Genomic DNA, 21,737 nt, shown 5'->3' on the forward strand with positions numbered 1-21,737 from the left:
AAACTAAAGAATAAGGGATAATGTCAGTGGTATACCTCAAAAGAGGCCGATACCAAGAAAAGGGGCCAAAAATTAAAAAATAAAAAATAAAAAATAATGCATATATAAAGTGCATCAGTGAATAATAAATGAAAGTGCGCATTATATCAATGGATATGAAGTGCGTGGTGAACAGATACTTATTCGGATATATATAAAGTGCAAACAGGGATCCTTATCCTGATGTATATAAAGTGCATACTGTGAATAGTCACATATAACAGTGCATGAATAAAAGCCATCAATATATAGCTTTAATAAATAAATACCGATGTGAAATAACAGTAAAGTCTCAAAAATAAGACCTTAAATACTGTGCAGACTAAATAAATAATGATAACGTGAAGTGATCTGTGCACTATATTTATTAATAAATTAATTACATATATATTCATATATAAAAACATTAAAACCCCTATTTCATGAACTAAGATAAAAGGGCATATCTAGCAAAAACCCTCTTAAAATGTCTCAAATATTAACCGTATCCCCTATACATACATACATACATACATATTTAAACATATTACAATACTAATATTTATAGAAGGGAAACATAAGAAAAAAGCTATATTCAATTCTTGATGGACCATCAGATGAAGACACCAACATGGAGGCACTTGAAATTTTCTCAGGGCAACACAGAAAAAGGAACGGAACCATAAGATATACTCTAAACAAATGAAAAATAAATAAGTTAAAATACAATAACAATACATACATATTAAAATCACCCTTGCCCCTAAAAATACCTCTCAAAATAAAGCCTATATTTGTAGTTTTATAAAAATGCTGAGAACCCAAAGCTTTCATTAAGGCCATTGGGACTAAGAGTACCTAGACGAAAAATCCACTTGCTTTCCATCTGCGCTAGATGCCTGGCCACATCTCCTCCCCGAACACCCAGTGTAACCTGATCTATGGCCTTAACCACTAGACCCCTCGCATTACACCCATGATAAAATTTGAAGTGCCTGGCAATGGGTTTAAGGGGCACATCACTGTCAGCATCTTTAGCTTTTAGAATGTCACCAACATGCTCTCTTGTTCTTACCTTTAATTCTCTGGTTGTAAGCCCGATGTATACTTTGCCACAAGGGCATTGTGCATGGTATACAACTCCTTGAGAATTACAGCTTAGATGTTTACGAATTTCATATTCTTTGGATCCATCAAAGTTACAAAAACTAGTTGCTTTGGTATGATTCCCACAACCTTTACATAGTCCACACGGGAAGAATCCAGGTCTTCCCATGTTCCTACTGTTCTTCTTCTGTTCATAGTGGCTATGGACCAAAGTATCCTTAAGGTTTGCCGATCCCTTTGCAACAAAAGATGGACGGTCAGGTAATATCTTACGTAGAGATGAGTCAACCTGTAGCACTTTCCAATGTTTAAGAATGATTTCTTTCAATTCATTCCATTTATTACTATAAGTCGAAATGAAACGTACTTGTTCTGAATGTTCTTGTTTTCCCATAATCCCTGAGTCTTTATACAACAGTTGATTTCGTGAGGTCTTGGATGCCCTGAGGTATCCTCTTTTAATCATCCTTTTGCTATAGCCCCTTTCAATAAATCTTCTTGTCAGATCCACAGCTTGTTTTTCAAAATTGGTCTCATCCGAACAAATTCTCCGAGCCCGGAGAAATTGCCCAACCGGAATACCACGAACTGTAGAAATAGGATGGGAGGAATCTGCGTATAGAAAGGAATTAGTTGACGTGGATTTTCTAAAGATGTCCGTGTTCACCACACCATCTAAGCCTACCGCAATTTTAATGTCTAGAAAATCAATTTCTCTTCCATGTCTAAAGGTCAATCTGATGTTCTTAGTGTTATTGTTTAGATGATGCATCATATGTTCCAAACCCTCCAAAGGACCTTCCCATATGAACAGAACATCATCGATGTATCTCATCCAGTTATGGATATGACATATCCCCTGGATGAGATCATCATGAAAAACCTCCCTCTCCCAGGCCCCCAAAAACAAATTGGCATATGAGGGGGCACAAGAGGCCCCCATCGCAGTACCCTGTAATTGCAGATAAGTCCGATTATTGAACGTGAAGGCATTATGAGTCAATAGGAATTCCAGCAGAACCAAAATCAATTCTACCATATCCACCTCTAATGATCCTGCACTAAGAAAAAACCATACTGCATTCAACTCATCCTGATGTCTTATGGACGTGTACAATGATTCTACATCGGCAGTTACAAAAGTCATGTTATTGTCCAGACACAATTGGTCCAGACGTTGTAATGCCGACGTAGTGTCCTTGATATAAGATGGCAGATTAGTGACTAGAGGTTTCAAAAAATGATCAATAATATTTCCAACCAACTCACAAAGTCCTCCATTACCTGCCACAATGGGGCGACCTGGGGGTCCAGTTGATTTTTGTGGATTTTCGGTATTAAATACAAGGTTGGGAGCCTGGGATGACTCTTTCGGATTTGTTCCACCAGTTTTTAATAATAGCATATATACCATACTCACCTCTGGTACCGGCTCCATTCCAGCAGTGTCGGCACTGGCATTGTTATGTCACGCGATCCTTGTGGCCAGTAAGTGTTGACTTCTCTCTCCTCTTTTATGGATGTAATTCAGATCCGAAGGAAGTGGGAGCTGCTGCACATCAAATTGAAATTTTTTTCTTGTTTTCCCACTTCACAACAGTTATACCCATACATATTAGATGTGGTCAACCAATCTGCCAATTTTGGAAGGATTGGATGACTATGTAATCTATCTTTCAGTGTCCTGACCATTTCCAAAAAATCTAAAGGTATTTCGATCAATCTTCTAGGTTAACAGAAGGCATTTGTAGACCAAAAACTTTTTGAAGCCTGCTCTTTTCAAAGCGGAATCATGGCCCTGTGTTGTACTATGTTCTGATTGGAACACGGGTCTAATTTTATTTTTTTATCATACCATCCTCCTGTGAATACTTAAAAAAAATATACTGAAATGATTTTGGCTAACTACAATTTTTGTGTGTGTGGGTAACTGCAGATAACATCTCCTTCTAGAACCATTATATGATTTCCAAATGAATTTCCAAACTGCATTCGCATAGTTTTAGTTATTTTTTTATAGGTAGCGTTTTGAACACGATTATATTTGGAACTACCAATAAGTTCCACAATTGCATTACCCATGGACTCATTATGTGAATGCCATAAATCCAAATCTGGCATGAAATATATTTATAGTTACATGCCAATGAGTCTCATGCCTGCCAAAAGTCAGACAGGACCCACTTTTGGCATCCCAACCTGGCTTGACCTTATAAAAAATGGTTGTGTTTTGGGATATGTCCTGATATGTTCTGATTTTCTAAGCAGGATTTACTGGCAGATACGAGATGTTGGCTAGCCTTACCATTTCATTCAAGAGAAACAGTGACATTAATTTATTGTTTAATGGTCAGGAGCATAAAATAGATCAGTCAATTACAATAATTTTTTTCTTTTATCCCCAACAATTTGTTTTTTTATTTTATCAATGTGGCAAAGTGGCCCACAAATAACCCCCAAAAATAAAATAATAACACTTTAATTAGTGTGATCCAAAATGATCATTGAACTAAATGAGATGTTTTTATTTTTTCCTACAAATAGTGCAGCATTGAACAAATAGCAAGAGCCTAAAATACCTGAGCCTACAAGCCTGAAAATGTGATTTGTGTTCTTCTCCTTTCCTTGTGTTTTTAGTGCCATTGTGTGAGTCATTGCTGCTTGTTTTTAACCTTCGATACAATAAAAGATTTGTTTATGAAGATGTGAGTGTCAACTATCATTTTGACTGTTTTTAAAATACCTGATGGCGTCTTCTCTATTATATGCTTTTATTGATTTTAAAAAAAGAAATTCAAAATGACTGATGGTTTGGGCTCCAGAGCTGCCTAGAATTAACATTATTAATGACTACGATAGGAAAACTAACCTTTCCATGTTGAATTACAGATGTGTTCAGCTTTACCTTGATGAGAATTTCATTTAAGGGCCCCTCATTACACAAATTCAATACCAGCCATTTTGCTGAAGCAAAAAGTGCAGATTGAGATTAAAAAATTGTGAAAAAAAAAAAATTCTCGCTTCTCCGTACCTTCACCTTCTCTTTGCGTTTCCCTAGCAGGTCCTCACAGTTCCTGTCCAGTCTTCAGCCACAGAAGGTCTTCGTTCTTCTTCACAGGTTCCATTCTGTATTCAGCATGCCCATCGCTGACTAGGTCTAGCATCTAGAGATGAGCAAATTGATTTGATGCAACCTCAAATTTTACCCCAAAAATTGGATTTGCCCAAATCTTAATTTTTGGAAATTTGCTCCAGGTGAATCTAGCAAAATGATGGCCATTTTGATAAATTTCTATGGATCAGGAAGAGATTAAAAAAGTGTTAACTCACCTTGTCGCTCAATTTTCCTGCATCTGAAGAGGCCCCAGAATATAATAAAATGCATTTGATTTGCATCAAATAAATTCAATGCAAAATGCTGATTTAGATTTTTTGGCTGATTTGCTCATCATCACTACTGAAGGAAGGTGAAGAACTACTGTGACTAAAGACCAAATTAGAACTGTGAAATGGGTGGTTTTCTAGAGAAGGTGAAGGTCAAGTCTACCAGCTGCCCAGCCTATCTTCATCACCAGAGGCTCTAGTGAATACCTGATAGACACATGATGCCCCTCCAGGGTAAGTCTGTGGCGCAGTAGGTCCACACCCACCAGTGTTACAAACAATTTTTAAGAAGATTGATCTTGTGAAAGATTAGATAGGTCCAACAGTATCTTCTCCGCCATTATCTTGATAGTAGCAAGCCATCAGGTTGCAGGTCCTCCTCTTCGCCTTGTTCCTTCTATTCTTTCAACCATGATGTCCTTCTCCAATGATCACTCTCTTCATATGAGGTGTCCAAAGTAGGCTAGATGTAGCTTGGTGAATAAGCTCTATGAAAACTTTTGCTGTTAGGATGACCCAAAAATTAGAATTCACATAAATGTGGTTTGCTAATTTCTAGTCAAAAAAATGTCAAGAACTAAGTATCTATAAACTGGCAGCCGGTTATTAACTTTTTTTTTTAATTAATGGAAATCCTTGTACTTGACTATGTAAGACTCGCCTCTAGAGTGGTCTATCTGGCTCAAGACATCTATAGCAATTTGTAAGCCCCAGGAGCATTATTGTATCCCTCCATACACACTCTTTATTCATGTGACCACTAAGTAATGTAGAAATAGTGACTTTTCCTTGCTGAATGACTCTTCAAACAGGCCTAATGAATCTTGTAGGATAAAATATGTTGGCATATATTACTGACATCCTCTTTAGATAATGGAACAGAAATCAAAGCTTTGTCACCGCTCTCGTAGAAAGTAATTTTACATTGAGACTTAAGGTAGAGTCGGCCCGCGCAGTAGGAGTTAGTATTATGATAAAAGGGTATAAAAGCTATACATTTATTTCCCTGGGGAGGAACAATTAAGATTGGTAAAGCATAGCAGGACACAATGGTCATCATGTCACATTACGCTCAATTTGACTGCGCGCTCTTGATGTTTTTCATTAATAATAGCACATTATTCTTTTTTAGTTTTAGATCAACAGCAAAAGGCCTTTTATTCTCTACAATAAAAAAATTACAAAAAAATAAAAAAAAGATCCCATTTTTGATTTATAATCGGAGTAGATTTATGAGACACGTTTAGTAGACGCTGTTAAGAAAAGATTGTAATCGCTGTGTATTGCCATAAATCTATTTTTATTGTTCGGTTCAGATGGCAGGCTTGAGGGACGCTATTATAATTTTATAATCATTTGGCAACAAGCTAGAAATTCACTTACATAGGAATTAGGAGCATAATGGTTGTCTTTGTTTGTGTTTGTGTTAGGCATGAATCCTGGCAGGGAAAAAAAATTACAATTTACATGTGTAAAACCTTTTTCAATGCAGATCTAAACTATGCACAAAAAACCCATTACGAGCTGTAATCCAAAGGTCGGCAAGGATTCAATTTATGTGGAAATTTGTTCTTTATCTGGCATTGATGCCAATCTCTACAATACAGTAACATTATTTCTTTCAGTTGCAAAATAATGCAATAAATGCCGATAAACTATTAGCAAACAGTTAGGCATCTGATATGGTGAATGGAAGGGCTGGCAGCAACCAGACACCAATTATTGCAATAAAATCGGGCAAAATGTTGGCAAACGTTCAGGAATCTGATATGGTGAATGGAGTGGAAGACTTGGCAGTGCCCAGACACCAAAATATTGCAATAAATGAGAGCAAACTGTTAGAAAACTTTTAGGCATCGCCTGGTCTGGCCGAGCAAGGGCACCAAAATATTGCAATAAATGCCGATAAATTATTACCAACTTATAGACATCTGTTATGGTAAAAAGGAGTGGAAGAGTTGGCAGCGGCCGGGCACCACGTTTTGCTAAACATGATAATTGTCTGGTCTGTGTATCTACCTAGGATGAACATTTTACTCTTCCAAAAACCATAAAGTCAGAGATTTGTTCTTTTTTAATTAAAAGCTAAGAAAAAACCCTAATTTATATCTGATGTGGTCATTATGAGAAAAACAGAAGCCAAAACAAGTCTTGATTCAGAGACTCAAAACAGGTATTTCATGATAACCTACTAAAGGCCTCAGGATGATAGAAAGTGTCGATGTGTATAATATTGGTCCTGAAATAGATAGAGAAACAGCCAATAAAGGAATGATCAACTGTCCTCGTACCTCGTCCCTTAGCAAATTCAGGACATGGAGTGGTGGCGGCGCATGGAGGATCTCTTTGTCACTTGCACGGGTCATAAAAGTAGAGGGTAGATAGACAGATACAGTAGATTATTATTTTTTACAGTGTCTTACAATCAATAGTTTATGGTTGGTTCTGTTCCTGAAGAATAGCCATGGATGGTTCCAGAGAAGCCATAATATAATATACATTGAAAAATAACCAGCCCTCCTAATAATGTGAAAAAAGTGAAGGACTTTTTATGCGGCCATGTTGCAACGTTTTGGTTACACAACAGAACTCTAGAACGAATATAGTTTCTTACTAATGTCATAATTTCTTCTTGACAGATGTTGAGCAAATGGCAGTTGACTGGCTGACTGGCAACTTTTACTTCGTGGACCATGGCAGTGATAACATTTTTACTTGTAATCGCAACGGAACTGTGTGTATCACCTTGATAGATCTTGATCTTCACAACGCAAAAGCAATTGCACTGGATCCAATCGCAGGGTAGGAATTATTTTCACTTGTCTTTTTTTTTAAACAATGTAATTATATATTTTTTTTAAAAAAGTTAAAAGGTTGTCAGAAAAGTTGTGTTTATTTAGAAGAATGTAATAACCACAGGTATTGACAGGAATGTTGGCACTTTTGGAAGACTAACATAAAGAACATTGATGAACTTAAAGGAGCTACCCTACAAGAAGCTGGATATCCCACTAGTGAGACCCTCTGTGATCAGCTGTAACCTTTGGGGGGACTGAGCAGGGAGGGTTGTGATCCCTGTAGCTCCATTACTGTAGAATAACGGCTGTACTCAGGAATATCCAGGTCCTGTACATTCAGAAATGTTGACATGTGCTCCTCCTCCATGCTATGCAACATTGTGTACTTTTGGTTGACATCTAAAAGGGTAAAGGATTTTAAAATACATAGATTCTGTGAGTCTTTAGTCTTATACAAAATATGTATACATATAATTATAATAAAATAAGACCCAATCATGTCATATTCTGTTACCAAAATTTGGGGAATTTGTTTTACATGATTCCAGCAAGAAAGCGACCAGTCAGTCACCATATTGCTGGATTATTTAGATGGCTGGAAAAGAAATAAAATAATAATGTAGTTGTCATCTTCCTCACCTGTGTTTATGCTGCCTCCTCCATTGCGGCCCTGTTGTGCCTTATAGACTCCTCTTTATGGGACAGCATGAGTCCAATCACAAGGTCTCAGATTGGGCTCAGTAACAGAATGGAGTGACGGAAGTACAGAGGACTGGGGAGCTGCATCAGAGGTGGTGGAAGAGCAGGTAAAAAAAGTTGAGTATAATTTTTTTCCCTCTTTCCTCCTCTCACGGCAATTGGGATAGTTTCGTTTAGGGCTGGATTTATTTGGATTGTCTCAAATTGGAGAAAATCTATGGAGAGACACCAGATGCATATGTGCCTACCTGACAATAGAATTTCAATACATTATCGCACCTGCTGTAATTTACATCACAATCTGTTGGTGGCCCTATACAGAGACCGGTGCTGGACTGGCCATCTGGCAATTCTAGCTAATACCAGATGGGCTGGTCCAATTGAGGGCTGCATGGTCTGCTATGCTGTTAACAGTATCAGTGTCATCAGGGTGCAGTTGAGTCGGAGAATTGGGGGGACGGAACAACATAGGCTAATGCCATGTTCAAACTCCCAGTCTGTCCCTGTACAGAGACTTATAGCATAGACGTCTCCTGACAGTATCGATTATCATCTTTTGCTTCAAAGATTAACCATTCACAAGACTCATCTTGGGACACAATGAGCTGCGAGGAAAAGTAAGAAAGAAAACATCTATATGTGGCATATCCAAGAATGATGACTATATTGTACAGCCGAAGAGCTCAGGAGGAAATAATAGCCATTTTACAGTAAACATATTCAGGCGTCTAAACATTGTAACCTTTAAAAACACAAATGTTTAATTAGCACCAAAATAATTGCCAGATATTTCCTGACTTTGTCAGTCACAAGGCTCATGTAACATTTTGCAAACAGTGATACTATGTAAAAGCCTTTTTTTCAAAAATGTAAAAATATTTATGGAAGAAACAGCTTGTCATCCATATGTGGACTTTTGTCAGTCTTTACTTAGTCTGATTGATATTAAAATGCATCATCGCAATGGGTTTAACGCCGACAAGAACAGCTTGGAAGAACAACTCTGCACAGAAACTTCTATCTGTAATCCTTGAATGGAGCCATATTGCCGAATGTAACAGATGGCCGCCTTGATGCTCTACGACTGCAATCATTTTTCAAAGCCTACCAGTTAAGAGAATTTCCCCAGTCTCTGTTGTTACGCTTTTATGGGATTATTTAGGTAGTGTAAATAGAAACTTCATAAAATATAATAATCAAGCAAAATGGCCCATAATTATCTTAGTTCAAGTCGGATATCTCACCAGATATCACAATACAAGCTGTGTACATTAGGAGATTTTATAAACCTGATGAAACTGGTGTACTTACTTTGAAAAAAAATCAGAATAACTGTAAAGGCTGATCTTAAAATGAGCACTTTATGATTCTAGATTTAAGTTATTTTTAAAATCAAGAGTGAAAACTTATCTTAAGATCAAGAGGGACTTTTTTTATAAAGAATCACAAAGTCTTTTTGACATAGATTTTATAAGTAAGTACATCAATCTCATCAGGTCTAAGATATATTTAATTTGTTTGTTTTTTCAGCTGTAAAAAGATAACCTGTCAACACAGTGTTACTATCCCACTTTTCAACACACTTACTGATGAGAGGAAAAGTTAACACCCAGTTGTCAACTCAGTTATTAAATAAATAGTAAAATAGAAATTACAAAATTCAGAAGAAACTTCAGAGTTAGTATTTCATAGAATCAGATCCTTTTAAACATTACGTTAAGTTGTTGGTCCTCAAAATTTATAAGTAAGTATATCAGTCCTGAAAAATCTCCTCTTTTACACTGTTTCTAATGAGATAAGACTTACTTAGAGTGAACCTGTCAGCAGAATTTTGCTAAGTAAACTATAGGCATTGTCATGTTGGTGCTGTTAAACTGATTAAAATAACACCTGGGGCAAAGAAATCTGTCTTGTGGTTCTTGTGTAATTAGTGTTAGAAGTTTCCAGTAAATGATGACATGCCGTGCTCCGGAGCGGGACTGTAGGCAGAGTCTTATCTTCCTGCTCTAAGCCAGAGAAATCAAGGAAAAACCTGCCCACAGGCCACCCCGAAGCACAGTCTTTATCTATGATGAGGAACATGTTTATGCTTCAGGGCAGCCAGTGGCCAGGTCTTTCTTGGTTTCTCTGGCTTAAAGCAGGAAGATAAGACTCTGCCTACAGTCTTGCTCTGGAGCACGGGCATATCATTAAGTGAGAACTTCTAACATTGATTACACAAGAACCACAAGACGGATTTCTTTACCACAAGTATCATTTAATCAGTTTAGCACTGTCAATCTGACAATACCTGTAGTTTACTTATCAAAATGCTGCTGACAGGTTTGCTTTAATCTGTTTCTGTAATACTTTATATCTCTGATAATGGTTGCCAACCATTGATGGAGGTCCTAACTATGCTTATGGAGTTGTGAGTGATCAAATTTTGACATACCTGAATTACACCTTCTTGGTGACTACAACCTCCAGTAGTGTACCAAAAACTATCATGAAGGATCAAATACTACGTACAACAGGAAGATCAAGAAATCCCTCTGTAGAATAATAACATCTGCATACATCAAAACTGAATTAAATACTAAAGTTGAACACTTCAGACAAGCTAGTTACTCAAAAAAAAGCTGACGACTGGGCATACAGTTGAACACATTGTATGGAGACATAAGATGGTACTAACTTTGGAGTCATTTTATCTCTCCATGGTCCTCTGAATCCATTTGAGGACATGGCAAAATACATTTTTTGTAGGATTTGTTAAATAAAATGTAAATCATGGACTGATTTTGAAATTCACATCTTTGTTTGCTCCTCCACACTTACATGTCTTCCATACATTTATGTATAATAATAGAAACATGATAAAACACAGCTGAAAAGCCGCTATAAGATCTTATCCGCCACAAACTTTACATGTTTCTTGATACTTAGTTTCAACTTTTCTCCAAAGTTTTACTTTTTATCTACTGTTGTTTGAGGAGAAAGAAACTTTGTCTTTGATGACTTCGAGGCACAATGCTTTTATGAGGCAATCAAGGTTGCAGCTTTTTATAACCAGATGATGGAATTGTTAACTTATGCATATTCCAAGCCGAACAAAGATTTAAGAATTGATTCCTCACAGTCTGGGGATTTCATTTGTCCAACCATGTTATGATAAACATTCATTTCTTTTTAACTTCTTGTCTAAAGTCTCTTGATTGAAACATTTTTTGATTTGCTATGATCTTACAGAGCTCAAAGGCACGGACTTCGTTAACTGCATTGATACTAAATTCATTAGTTTTTAAGTAGGAAAAAGTTTTTTTTAACATATCTGAAATGTAGGGTTAAAGAGATTCTCCCAGGTATCCTGGTTATGATTTATCTATAGTCCCATCTCCAGCCGTCCCATCGACAATAAGCGAAGCAGTGGTACAAACGTGTAACCAACCCTGCATTGTTAGCATTCTTAATGCGACATTTCAGGGCAAAACCTCAGGATCTGTAGGGGTCCCTATGGTCAGACCATCTCCAGAGGTCAGCAAATGATCACCTATTTTTGGATAAGAAATATCTTGACTAGCTATTTAGATCCTTATAACAAAAAATGTATTAATCTTAAGATCTATGAGGAATCCATAGTTTAATTTTTCTTTAGGACAAGTCCCTACGTATTTATCACATTACAGCTGCAAAATTCTTGAAAATTACTAATCTGGCAATTGCTCACTGTCTTTGAGGATTTAAGTAAAATCCCGGCACTCACATACTGATGGATTAGGCATTTAATTAAATCTACAGAAATAATGCATTTCCGCCCATCTCAGGCTTTCATGAACAGTGACAACTGTGGATGAAAGCTGGGATGGACTGAAATGCTTTCTAATGATTGAACTAAAGCTTAGCCCATCAATACATGAGTGCCGGGAATTTATTAAAATCCACATTTGAGTCTCTCCTGTTGTGAATTTGGATTCTGGCTCCCCCGGTGGCTACTGGTGGAATTGAACTGGTGTTGTCATCTTCTCTGTTCACCTGTTCCCATCAAGATGTGGGAGTCGCTATATAACCTTGCTGCTCTGTTAGTTGCTTGCCGGTCAACAATGTTATCAGAAGCCTCTCTGTGCTTGTTCCTGCTCCTAGACAACTACTAGATAAGTTGGACTCTTGTCCATGTTTGTTTTTGCATTTTTGTTCCAGTTCACAGCTGAAGTTTCGTTACTGTGTCTGGAAAGCTCTTGTGAACAGGAATTGCCACTCTGGTGTTATGAGTTAATGCCAGAGTTTTAAAGTAATTTCTGGATGGTGTTTTGATAGGGTTTTCAGCTGACCATGAAAGTGTCCTTTCTGTCTTCTGCTATGTAGTAAGTGGACCTCAAATTTGCTAAACCTATTTTCATACTACGTTTGTTATTTCATCTTAATTCACCGCCAATACATGTGGGGGGCCTCTGTCTCCTTTCGGGGTTAAATGGTCTGTGCTTACTCAGTGGAATGAGTGCGCCCTGGCGGCGACTTTCAGAGAGGGTCTCTCTGATGCCATTAAGGATGTTATGGTGGGGTTCCCTGTGCCTGCGGGTCTGAATGAGTCCATGACAATGGCTATTCAGATCGATAGGCGTTTGCGGGAGCGCAAACCAGTGCACCATCTGGCGGTGTCCACTGAGAAGTCGCCAGAGAGTATGCAGTGTAATAGAATTCTGTCCCGAAGTGAGCGGCAGAATTTTAGACGGAAAAATGGGTTGTGTTTTTATTGTGGTGATTCTACTCATGTTATATCGGCATGCTCTAAGCGCACTAAAAAGCTTGATAAATCTGTTTCCATTTGCACCTTACCGTCTAAGTTTATTCTATCTGTGACCCTGATTTGCTCTTTGTCATCTATTACCACGGACGCCTATGTCGACTCTGGCGCCGCTTTGAGTCTTATGGATTGGTCCTTTGCCAAACGCTGTGGGTATGATTTAGAGCCTTTGGAGACTCTTATTCCTCTGAAGGGGATTGACTCCACCCCATTGGCTAATAATAAACCACAATACTGGACACAAGTAACTATGCGTATTAATCCGGATCACCAGGAGATTATTCGCTTTCTGGTGCTGCATGATCTACATGATGATTTGGTGCTAGGATTGCCTTGGCTGCAATCTCACAACCCAGTCCTCGACTGGAAAGCTATGTCTGTGTTGAGCTGGGGATGTGAGGGGGCTCATGGGGATGTACCTGTGGTTTCCATTTCATCATCTATTCCCTCTGAAATTCCTGAGTTCCTGTCTGATTATCGTGACGTCTTTGAAGAATCCAAGCTTGGTTCATTACCTCCGCACCGAGAGTGCGATTGTGCCATAGATTTAATCCCGGGTAGTAAATACCCAAAGGGTCGTTTATTTAATCTGTCTGTGCCTGAACATGCTGCTATGCGAGAATATATAAAGGAGTCCTTGGAAAAGGGACATATTCGTCCATCGTCATCTCCCTTAGGAGCCGGTTTTTTCTTTGTGTCAAAAAAAGACGGCTCTTTGAGACCATGTATCGATTATCGGCTTTTGAATAAAATCACTGTAAAATATCAATACCCATTGCCGTTGCTGACTGATTTGTTTGCTCGCATAAAGGGGGCCAAGTGGTTCTCTAAGATTGACCTTCGTGGGGCGTATAATTTGGTGCGAATCAGGCAGGGGGATGAGTGGAAAACCGCATTTAATACGCCCGAGGGCCATTTTGAGTATTTGGTGATGCCTTTTGGTCTTTCAAATGCTCCGTCAGTTTTCCAGTCCTTTATGCATGATATTTTTCGCGATTATTTGGATAAATTTATGATTGTGTATCTGGATGATATTCTGATTTTTTCGGATGACTGGGACTCTCATGTCCAGCAAGTCAGGAGGGTTTTCCAGATTTTGCGGTCTAATTCTTTGTGTGTGAAGGGTTCTAAGTGTGTTTTTGGGGTACAGAGGATTTCCTTTTTGGGATATATTTTTTCTCCCTCTTCCATTGAAATGGATCCTGTCAAGGTTCAAGCTATTTGTGATTGGACGCAGCCCTCTTCTCTTAAGAGTCTTCAGAAATTTTTGGGCTTTGCTAACTTTTATCGTCGATTTATTGCTGGTTTTTCGGATATTGCTAAGCCATTGACCGATTTGACTAAGAAGGGTGCTGATGTTGCTGATTGGTCCCCTGACGCTGTGGAGGCCTTTCGGGAGCTTAAGCGCCGTTTTTCCTCTGCCCCTGTGTTGCGTCAGCCTGATGTTGCTCTACCTTTTCAGGTTGAGGTCGACGCTTCTGAGATCGGAGCTGGGGCAGTGTTGTCGCAGAAAAGTTCTGACTGCTCCGTGATGAGGCCTTGTGCCTTCTTTTCCCGTAAATTTTCGCCCGCTGAGCGGAATTATGATGTTGGGAATCGGGAGCTTTTGGCCATGAAGTGGGCTTTTGAGGAGTGGCGCCATTGGCTTGAGGGGGCCAGACATCCGGTGGTGGTATTGACTGACCACAAAAACTTGATTTATCTTGAGACCGCCAGGCGCCTGAATCCTAGACAGGTGCGCTGGTCATTATTTTTCTCTCGGTTTAATTTTGTGGTGTCATACCTACCGGGTTCTAAGAATGTTAAGGCGGATGCCCTTTCTAGGAGTTTTGAGCCTGACTCGCCTGGTAACTCTGAGCCCACAGGTATCCTTAAGGATGGAGTGGTATTGTCAGCCGTTTCTCCAGACCTGCGGCGGGCCTTGCAGGAGTTTCAGGCGGATAGACCGGATCGTTGCCCACCTGATAAACTGTTTGTTCCTGATGATTGGACCAGTAGAGTCATCTCTGAGGTTCATTCTTCTGCGTTGGCAGGTCATCCCGGCATTTTTGGTACCAGAGATTTTGTGGCAAGGTCCTTCTGGTGGCCTTCCCTGTCACGAGATGTGCGAGGCTTTGTGCAGTCTTGTGACGTTTGTGCTCGGGCCAAGCCTTGTTGCTCTCGGGCTAGTGGATTATTGTTGCCCTTGCCTATTCCTAAGAGGCCTTGGACGCACATCTCGATGGATTTTATTTCAGATCTGCCTGTTTCTCAGAAGATGTCTGTCATCTGGGTGGTGTGTGACCGTTTCTCTAAGATGGTCCATTTGGTTCCTCTGCCCAAGTTGCCTTCTTCTTCCGAGTTGGTTCCTCTGTTTTTTCAAAATGTTGTTCGTTTGCATGGTATTCCTGAGAATATCGTTTCTGACAGAGGGACCCAATTCGTGTCTAGATTTTGGCGGGCATTCTGTGCTAGGATGGGCATAGATTTATCTTTTTCGTCTGCTTTCCATCCTCAGACGAATGGCCAGACCGAGCGGACTAATCAGACCCTGGAGACATATCTGAGGTGTTTTGTGTCTGCTGACCAGGATGATTGGGTTGCTTTTTTGCCATTGGCGGAGTTCGCTCTCAATAATCGGGCCAGCTCTGCCACTTTGGTGTCCCCGTTTTTCTGTAATTCGGGGTTTCATCCTCGATTTTCCTCTGGTCAGGTGGAAACTTCGGATTGTCCTGGAGTGGATGCTGTGGTGGAGAGATTGCATCAGATCTGGGGGCAGGTGGTGGACAATTTGAGGTTGTCCCAGGAGAAGACTCAGCTTTTTGCCAACCGCCACCGTCGTGTTGGTCCTCGGCTTTGTGTTGGGGATTTGGTGTGGTTGTCTTCTCGTTTTGTCCCTATGAGGGTCTCTTCTCCTAAGTTTAAGCCTCGGTTCATCGGCCCGTATAAGATATTGGAGATTCTTAACCCTGTTTCCTTCCGTTTGGACCTCCCTGCATCCTTTTCTATTCATAACGTTTTTCATCGGTCATTATTGCGCAGGTATGAGGTACCGGTTGTGCCTTCCGTTGAGCCTCCTGCTCCGGTGTTGGTTGAGGGTGAGTTGGAGTACGTTGTGGAGAAAATCTTAGACTCTCGTGTTTCCAGACGGAGACTCCAGTATCTGGTCAAGTGGAAGGGATACGGCCAGGAGGATAATTCTTGGGTGAATGCATCTGATGTTCATGCCTCTGATCTGGTTCGTGCCTTTCATAGGGCCCATCCTGATCGCCCTGGTGGTTCTGGTGAGGGTTCGGTGCCCCCTCCTTGAGGGGGGGGGTACTGTTGTGAATTTGGATTCTGGCTCCCCCGGTGGCTACTGGTGGAATTGAACTGGTGTTGTCATCTTCTCTGTTCACCTGTTCCCATCAAGATGTGGGAGTCGCTATATAACCTTGCTGCTCTGTTAGTTGCTTGCCGGTCAACAATGTTATCAGAAGCCTCTCTGTGCTTGTTCCTGCTCCTAGACAACTACTAGATAAGTTGGACTCTTGTCCATGTTTGTTTTTGCATTTTTGTTCCAGTTCACAGCTGAAGTTTCGTTACTGTGTCTGGAAAGCTCTTGTGAACAGGAATTGCCACTCTGGTGTTATGAGTTAATGCCAGAGTTTTAAAGTAATTTCTGGATGGTGTTTTGATAGGGTTTTCAGCTGACCATGAAAGTGTCCTTTCTGTCTTCTGCTATGTAGTAAGTGGACCTCAAATTTGCTAAACCTATTTTCATACTACGTTTGTTATTTCATCTTAATTCACCGCCAATACATGTGGGGGGCCTCTGTCTCCTTTCGGGGTATTTCTCTAGAGGTGAGCTAGGACTAATATTTTCCTCTGCTAGCATTATTTAGTCCTCCGGCTGGTGCTGGGCATCTAGAATCAACGTAGGCATGCTACCCGGCCACTGCTAGTTGTGCGTTAGGTTTAGTTCATGGTCAGCTCAGTTCCCATCTTCCAAGAGCTAGTTCCTATATATGCTGATGCTATGTTCTCTTGCCATTGAGAACATGACACTCTCCAATAGCACCACCTCGATTTTCTGTGTGCTGATCCAACTTTTGGATTTTATATGTTTCCCACTGTGTACGGTCTGCTTGGTTTTGGCATTGTTTGATGGTTTGGAGAACATGTTCTATGGTTTATCAAGTAGAATATGCAGTACAGAAAATGCCCACTATAACGCTCACATAAGAGACTAAATATACCTGAGGCAAGGCCTTGTCATGAAGAACAGCTCTTCCACAAGTATTCCACAACTTCGCATTTTTCTGTTTTACTGTGTCTACAATTTTTACGATAGTCATTAATGATGGACAAGACAGATGCAAGAAGTGTCCTTAATCCAGCTATTTTTCCAATTTAAAAAAAAATCAATATGGAGGCACACCGATCTGGCACATATGTAAAATGTCTATAGTTATAGCCTACATGAATGCTAAAAAACCATCACCAATTCTTTACAATTAAAATTTGTGACATAAGCTCATAGAGACTAATTTTTTTCCTCCAAAAAGTTGCATACGGCCAAGAAACATGATGCAACATCTTTTAGGGTGTTTGGTTTACATTTTGCCTGAGACAGAGCGGTCCATTTGCAGAAGCATCCAGTTGGCTACTGTAATGCCCTATTAATTGGCCTCCCCTTACTCGACTTTTCCCTCTCCAGTCTATCCTTACTGCAGCAGCCAGAGTCATCTACCTGGCTAATCGGTATTCGGATGTGTCCGCTCTTCGCAGTCCTTACATTGGCTGCCCATACATTATAGGATCCAATTCAAAGTACTTGTTCTCACCCACAAAGCTCTTCACAGTACGGCACCCCCTTACATTTCCCCCCTTATTTCTGTCTATCGGCCTAACCGACCGATGCACTCTGCGAATGACTTTCGACTAACATCTGCACTAGTCCGTACCTCCCACTCCCATCGCCAAGACTTCTCCCGCACTGCGCCAATCTCCTGGAATGCTCTACCCCAAGAAATTAGGACCATCCACAATTTCCATAGTTTTAGGCGCGCCCTCAAAACATATTTGTTCAGAGCGGCCTATCATGTTCCCAATCAGTCATTTTATGTGTAAGGGTGCATGTGTAGCCCATTCACTATCTCCAACTATCCCCCACCCCCTCAAGATGGCTGGACCATCATTGTAAATACATCATTGTAAACACACACCTGTACTTTATATCTCCCCCACCTCATTGTAGATTGTAAGCTCTCATGAGCAGGGTCATCTTATTGTGCTTTAATTATTGCATTGTTAGTGTTGTTACTCATGACTTGCGCTTGAAACTGTTAAACTGTAAATCGCTGAGGAATATGTTGGCGCTATATAAATAAAGATTACTATTATTATTAGTAGTTGATGGTAAAAGTCACTCTCAAATACGGTTTATCCCCAAAAGCCTATTATGAATCTGCCTAGGTTCAATTTGTATGATGCCAAATTACAACATCCCATAGCGATTACTGGGCTCTTGTTACTGGGCTCTCTCTGGGACAAAGTTAATAAGGAAACATTCAGAAAAAAAGGTGTCAAGCACAATCGGATGGTGTATGTCTGAGGCCCCCACTCTGCTAAAGCACTGGTCTCATTTTCACTCTTCACCAGCCCTTCCAACTAGGTAGCACCGGCAAAGACATTAGAATGCATGTCCAAGCATATCCAGTGCAAAGAACTGGAAAAAAGTAAAGAGGAGACAGCTGAAGGTCTAGATGAGTATGATTTTTTTTATTGTGATTTTAACCCTCTCCTGTCCAATATAAATCCTATCAAAATCGTGCCCAAAAATTATTAGATTTGCTAGAATCCAGGAATTTTGCATAATTCTAACCTTATTTGATAAGTTTAGAATTAATTCACTTATGGATACAGCCAAGTTCTAAATATCACTACAGTTTGGTTAAACTGAGAAAAAAATAATTTTGGAGAGCATTTGCTTTGCTTTGTCCTGCATCATCATTACACTGCCGCGGGGCAGATGCAGTAAAACAGCAGTTAGTGGCTGTCTTAAAAATGCCCCATGCAGCTTCAAGCTGTGAGGCTGCAATTGGCTCATCTCTTGGCTAAAGGTATATTTGCTCATGCATGTAGTTACGCTTTTCTTTATCTCCAGAATGCATGGTGTACACAATGGGAAAGTCAATGGATTGAAACCAAGGCTCTCCGCACTGGAGCTCTTGCCTATAGAGTATTACAATATGTTCTGTAATGGCCATTACATTGTAATGTTGATCATATAGGCTTCATGAGAAAACTGCTCCAGAAAAAATATGAAGAACAGGGGAATATACCATCACCTTTTGCGTAAGTGAGTTAATCACCATTTTGGACTCTAAAATCCGCTGAGAGGGCAAGAAAGCTGAGATTTAAAGTAATTAAAGTATTCATGGCTGATGGTCATACTATTTTCCATGACTGATAAATATAAGTTTTAGTTAACTTGGATATGAAATGTCCATGGGGTGTTCTGTTACTGTAAAATGTCTTGGGCACTGTGCCGTGAACAAATCCTAACCCCTTCTCTATGTGTTGAGTGATGGATTATGACACCGTAACTTAAGAGCAGAGGGAATGGGTTAAGGTCAGGAGCATTCAGTTGAGAGATCCAAGGCTTTTCAGAATAGGGAAAAACCCTTTGGACACTTGGCTTCGTAGATATACATTTTTATTTCTCATACATACAACTAGTGCCAACACTTGCCTAGGTATTTTGAATCAGAGAAAATCCAGGTCGATGGATGAAATCATCAACTTTATTGATACAGGAAAGATATATATCTTGGTACCGTGTTAGCCAGTAGATAGAAAAATATATAGATTTGAGAGTCCTCAGTGGTTGATATCTTTTAATGGCTAACTGAAAAAAATGGTAACAAATTGCAAGCTTTTGAGACTACTCAGGTCTCATCATCAGGCATAGACTAATACAAATTTGAAGAAACACATGTTTATATACAACATTGCACTGAAATAATGCCATAGATAAGACAGGTGACGTGAAGCAGAACTATCATTATGGGAGAGGGATAAACAGTTGTGTCCATAAATATTGGAACAGTTCATAGATAAGGAGTGTGAGAGTTTTATGGTCCTCTGAATGGGGTCTGGTTCTGTGTTGTGTTGCCCCCAAAAGGTCTGAGGAGCAAATTCCTTAATTGATGTAGAAAGACAAAAATCCATTTGACACATTCATTCCTGCACTGAGTGTGTCAAAGGTTGTCATGAGTTTATACTTCCAGATCCTTCTGTCTCTCTGAGATTTGAAGTTACCTTTTAATACAAGTAATTTCATGTCCATGGTGCATTGATCAGGGATATAAAAATGTTTGGTCACAGGTAGATCTATTCTTTTTTCTCTTATTGTGTGGTGATGAGAATTCATTCCTGTTCTAAGCTTTTGCCCTGTCTCCCCTACATGCAGACCTCCAGCTGGACATTTAGTACAAATGGATGCCGACTCACTCACCACTGCGGCAGCTCCTGTCCGGTTTTACTTCCTCATCTGCTGCTGTCTGGGGTCCAAGCGCACTTCCCCCATCTTAAAGGGGCCACATGCACCATCCTAAAGTGTCCCCAGCCAATAGCTGGAAAACACTTATTATTTAAGGCACCTCCACCTGCATGGAGGTGCCTGTGCAATGCTTGCTAGTTCCCAGTCTACTAATTACCGCTAGTGTCCGTCCATCCCAAACCTCTTGGCAAATGCTTGCCTTGTAGGTCTGTATTACAGCCGGATCCATTAACACCTGCCGTGACTGTCTGTAAATTAGCTGAACCCGCTTGCACCTGCCACGCAAGTCTTTTTATCAGCCGGACCCACCTGCGCCTGCTATGCAAGTCTGTGTGGAGACACAGGGCAAAGTGAGTGCCCTAGTTCACAAGCCAAAACAGCATGGGCCAGGGATCATCCCACTGAATGCCTGCTCTCCTTTTACGTTGGCTTAATTTTTTTTATGTATCTATCTAGATACATAGATAGATAGAAAACAAAATGCGTAGGAAAGTTTAAAATAAAAGTTTTTTATATTATCTTTGGCATTTGATGCTTCTTCATCACCTGGCAGTGCAGGTACAGACTACAAACTTTCCATTTGTGACAAGTCACTGGTGGCACATGGCAGTGGCATCATTCGCTGCCCTTCACATGCACAACTGCAAGTCAGCTGCCATCTTCTGCTTTGGGTATGCGAGAAGATGCTGTGCATCGTGGGTGCGGCAAAAGGTAGAATCTTTTTTTTGTTGCTGTTGAAGAAGAGCCGCAGAACAGGGACAATATTACTGAAAGAAGCCCAGAATGAGGCACATTATACCAGAATAGGGGACATATATTACTGGAAGGGGCCCAGGATAGGTTACATTATACCAGGAAGGAGCCCAGGGTGGAAGACATGATATCACAAAAGGTAGACATTATATTAGAAAGTGGCCCGGAATAGAGGACATTATACCTGGTAAAGGAAACATTATACCAGGAAAAGGCCCAGTAGGGAGGGCATTATATCTAGAAGGGGCCAAGAATGGGGGATATTATTACTGGAAGGGGCCACAATGGAAGACATTATTACTGGAAGGGGCCAGGATGGGGGCCATTATTACAGGATGGGGACATTTTTACATGGGAGGGTGAATATCTATGTCTTCACAGGATGTGGATTGCTATAAGAGCCCATACATCTGCTAAACATGCAGATGGGGGCCCAGGTCCAACTTTTGGCCAATCAGGCATTAGGTATGCCACTAGATAGATAGATAGATAGATAGATAGATAGATAGATAGACTAAACTACTAAAAAAATTCTAGGTCAGTCATGATTAGTGTTGAGCGATACCGTCCGATACTTGAAAGTATCGGTATCGGATAGTATCGGCCGATACCCGAAAAGTATCGGATATCGCCGATACCGATACCCGATACCAATACAAGTCAATGGGAC

At 40.1% G+C, this 21,737-nt stretch overlaps 1 protein-coding gene across 5 annotated transcripts in view; it reads left to right on the forward strand.

Annotated features, from left to right (window-relative positions):
• LRP1B (LDL receptor related protein 1B) overlaps positions 1 to 21,737 on the forward strand; it is a 1,636,337-nt gene that overhangs the window by 745,063 nt on the left and 869,537 nt on the right. For all 5 annotated transcript variants that reach the window (XM_077273024.1, XM_077273022.1, XM_077273019.1 and 2 more), the window contains exon 7: positions 7,149 to 7,311. In XM_077273024.1, the coding sequence (XP_077129139.1) occupies positions 7,149 to 7,311 (163 nt within the window). The remainder of the gene's footprint in view (positions 1 to 7,148; positions 7,312 to 21,737) is intronic.

Source organism: Ranitomeya variabilis, chromosome 7, assembly GCF_051348905.1.
Source record: "Ranitomeya variabilis isolate aRanVar5 chromosome 7, aRanVar5.hap1, whole genome shotgun sequence".
NCBI classification, from domain to species: domain Eukaryota; kingdom Metazoa; phylum Chordata; class Amphibia; order Anura; family Dendrobatidae; genus Ranitomeya; species Ranitomeya variabilis.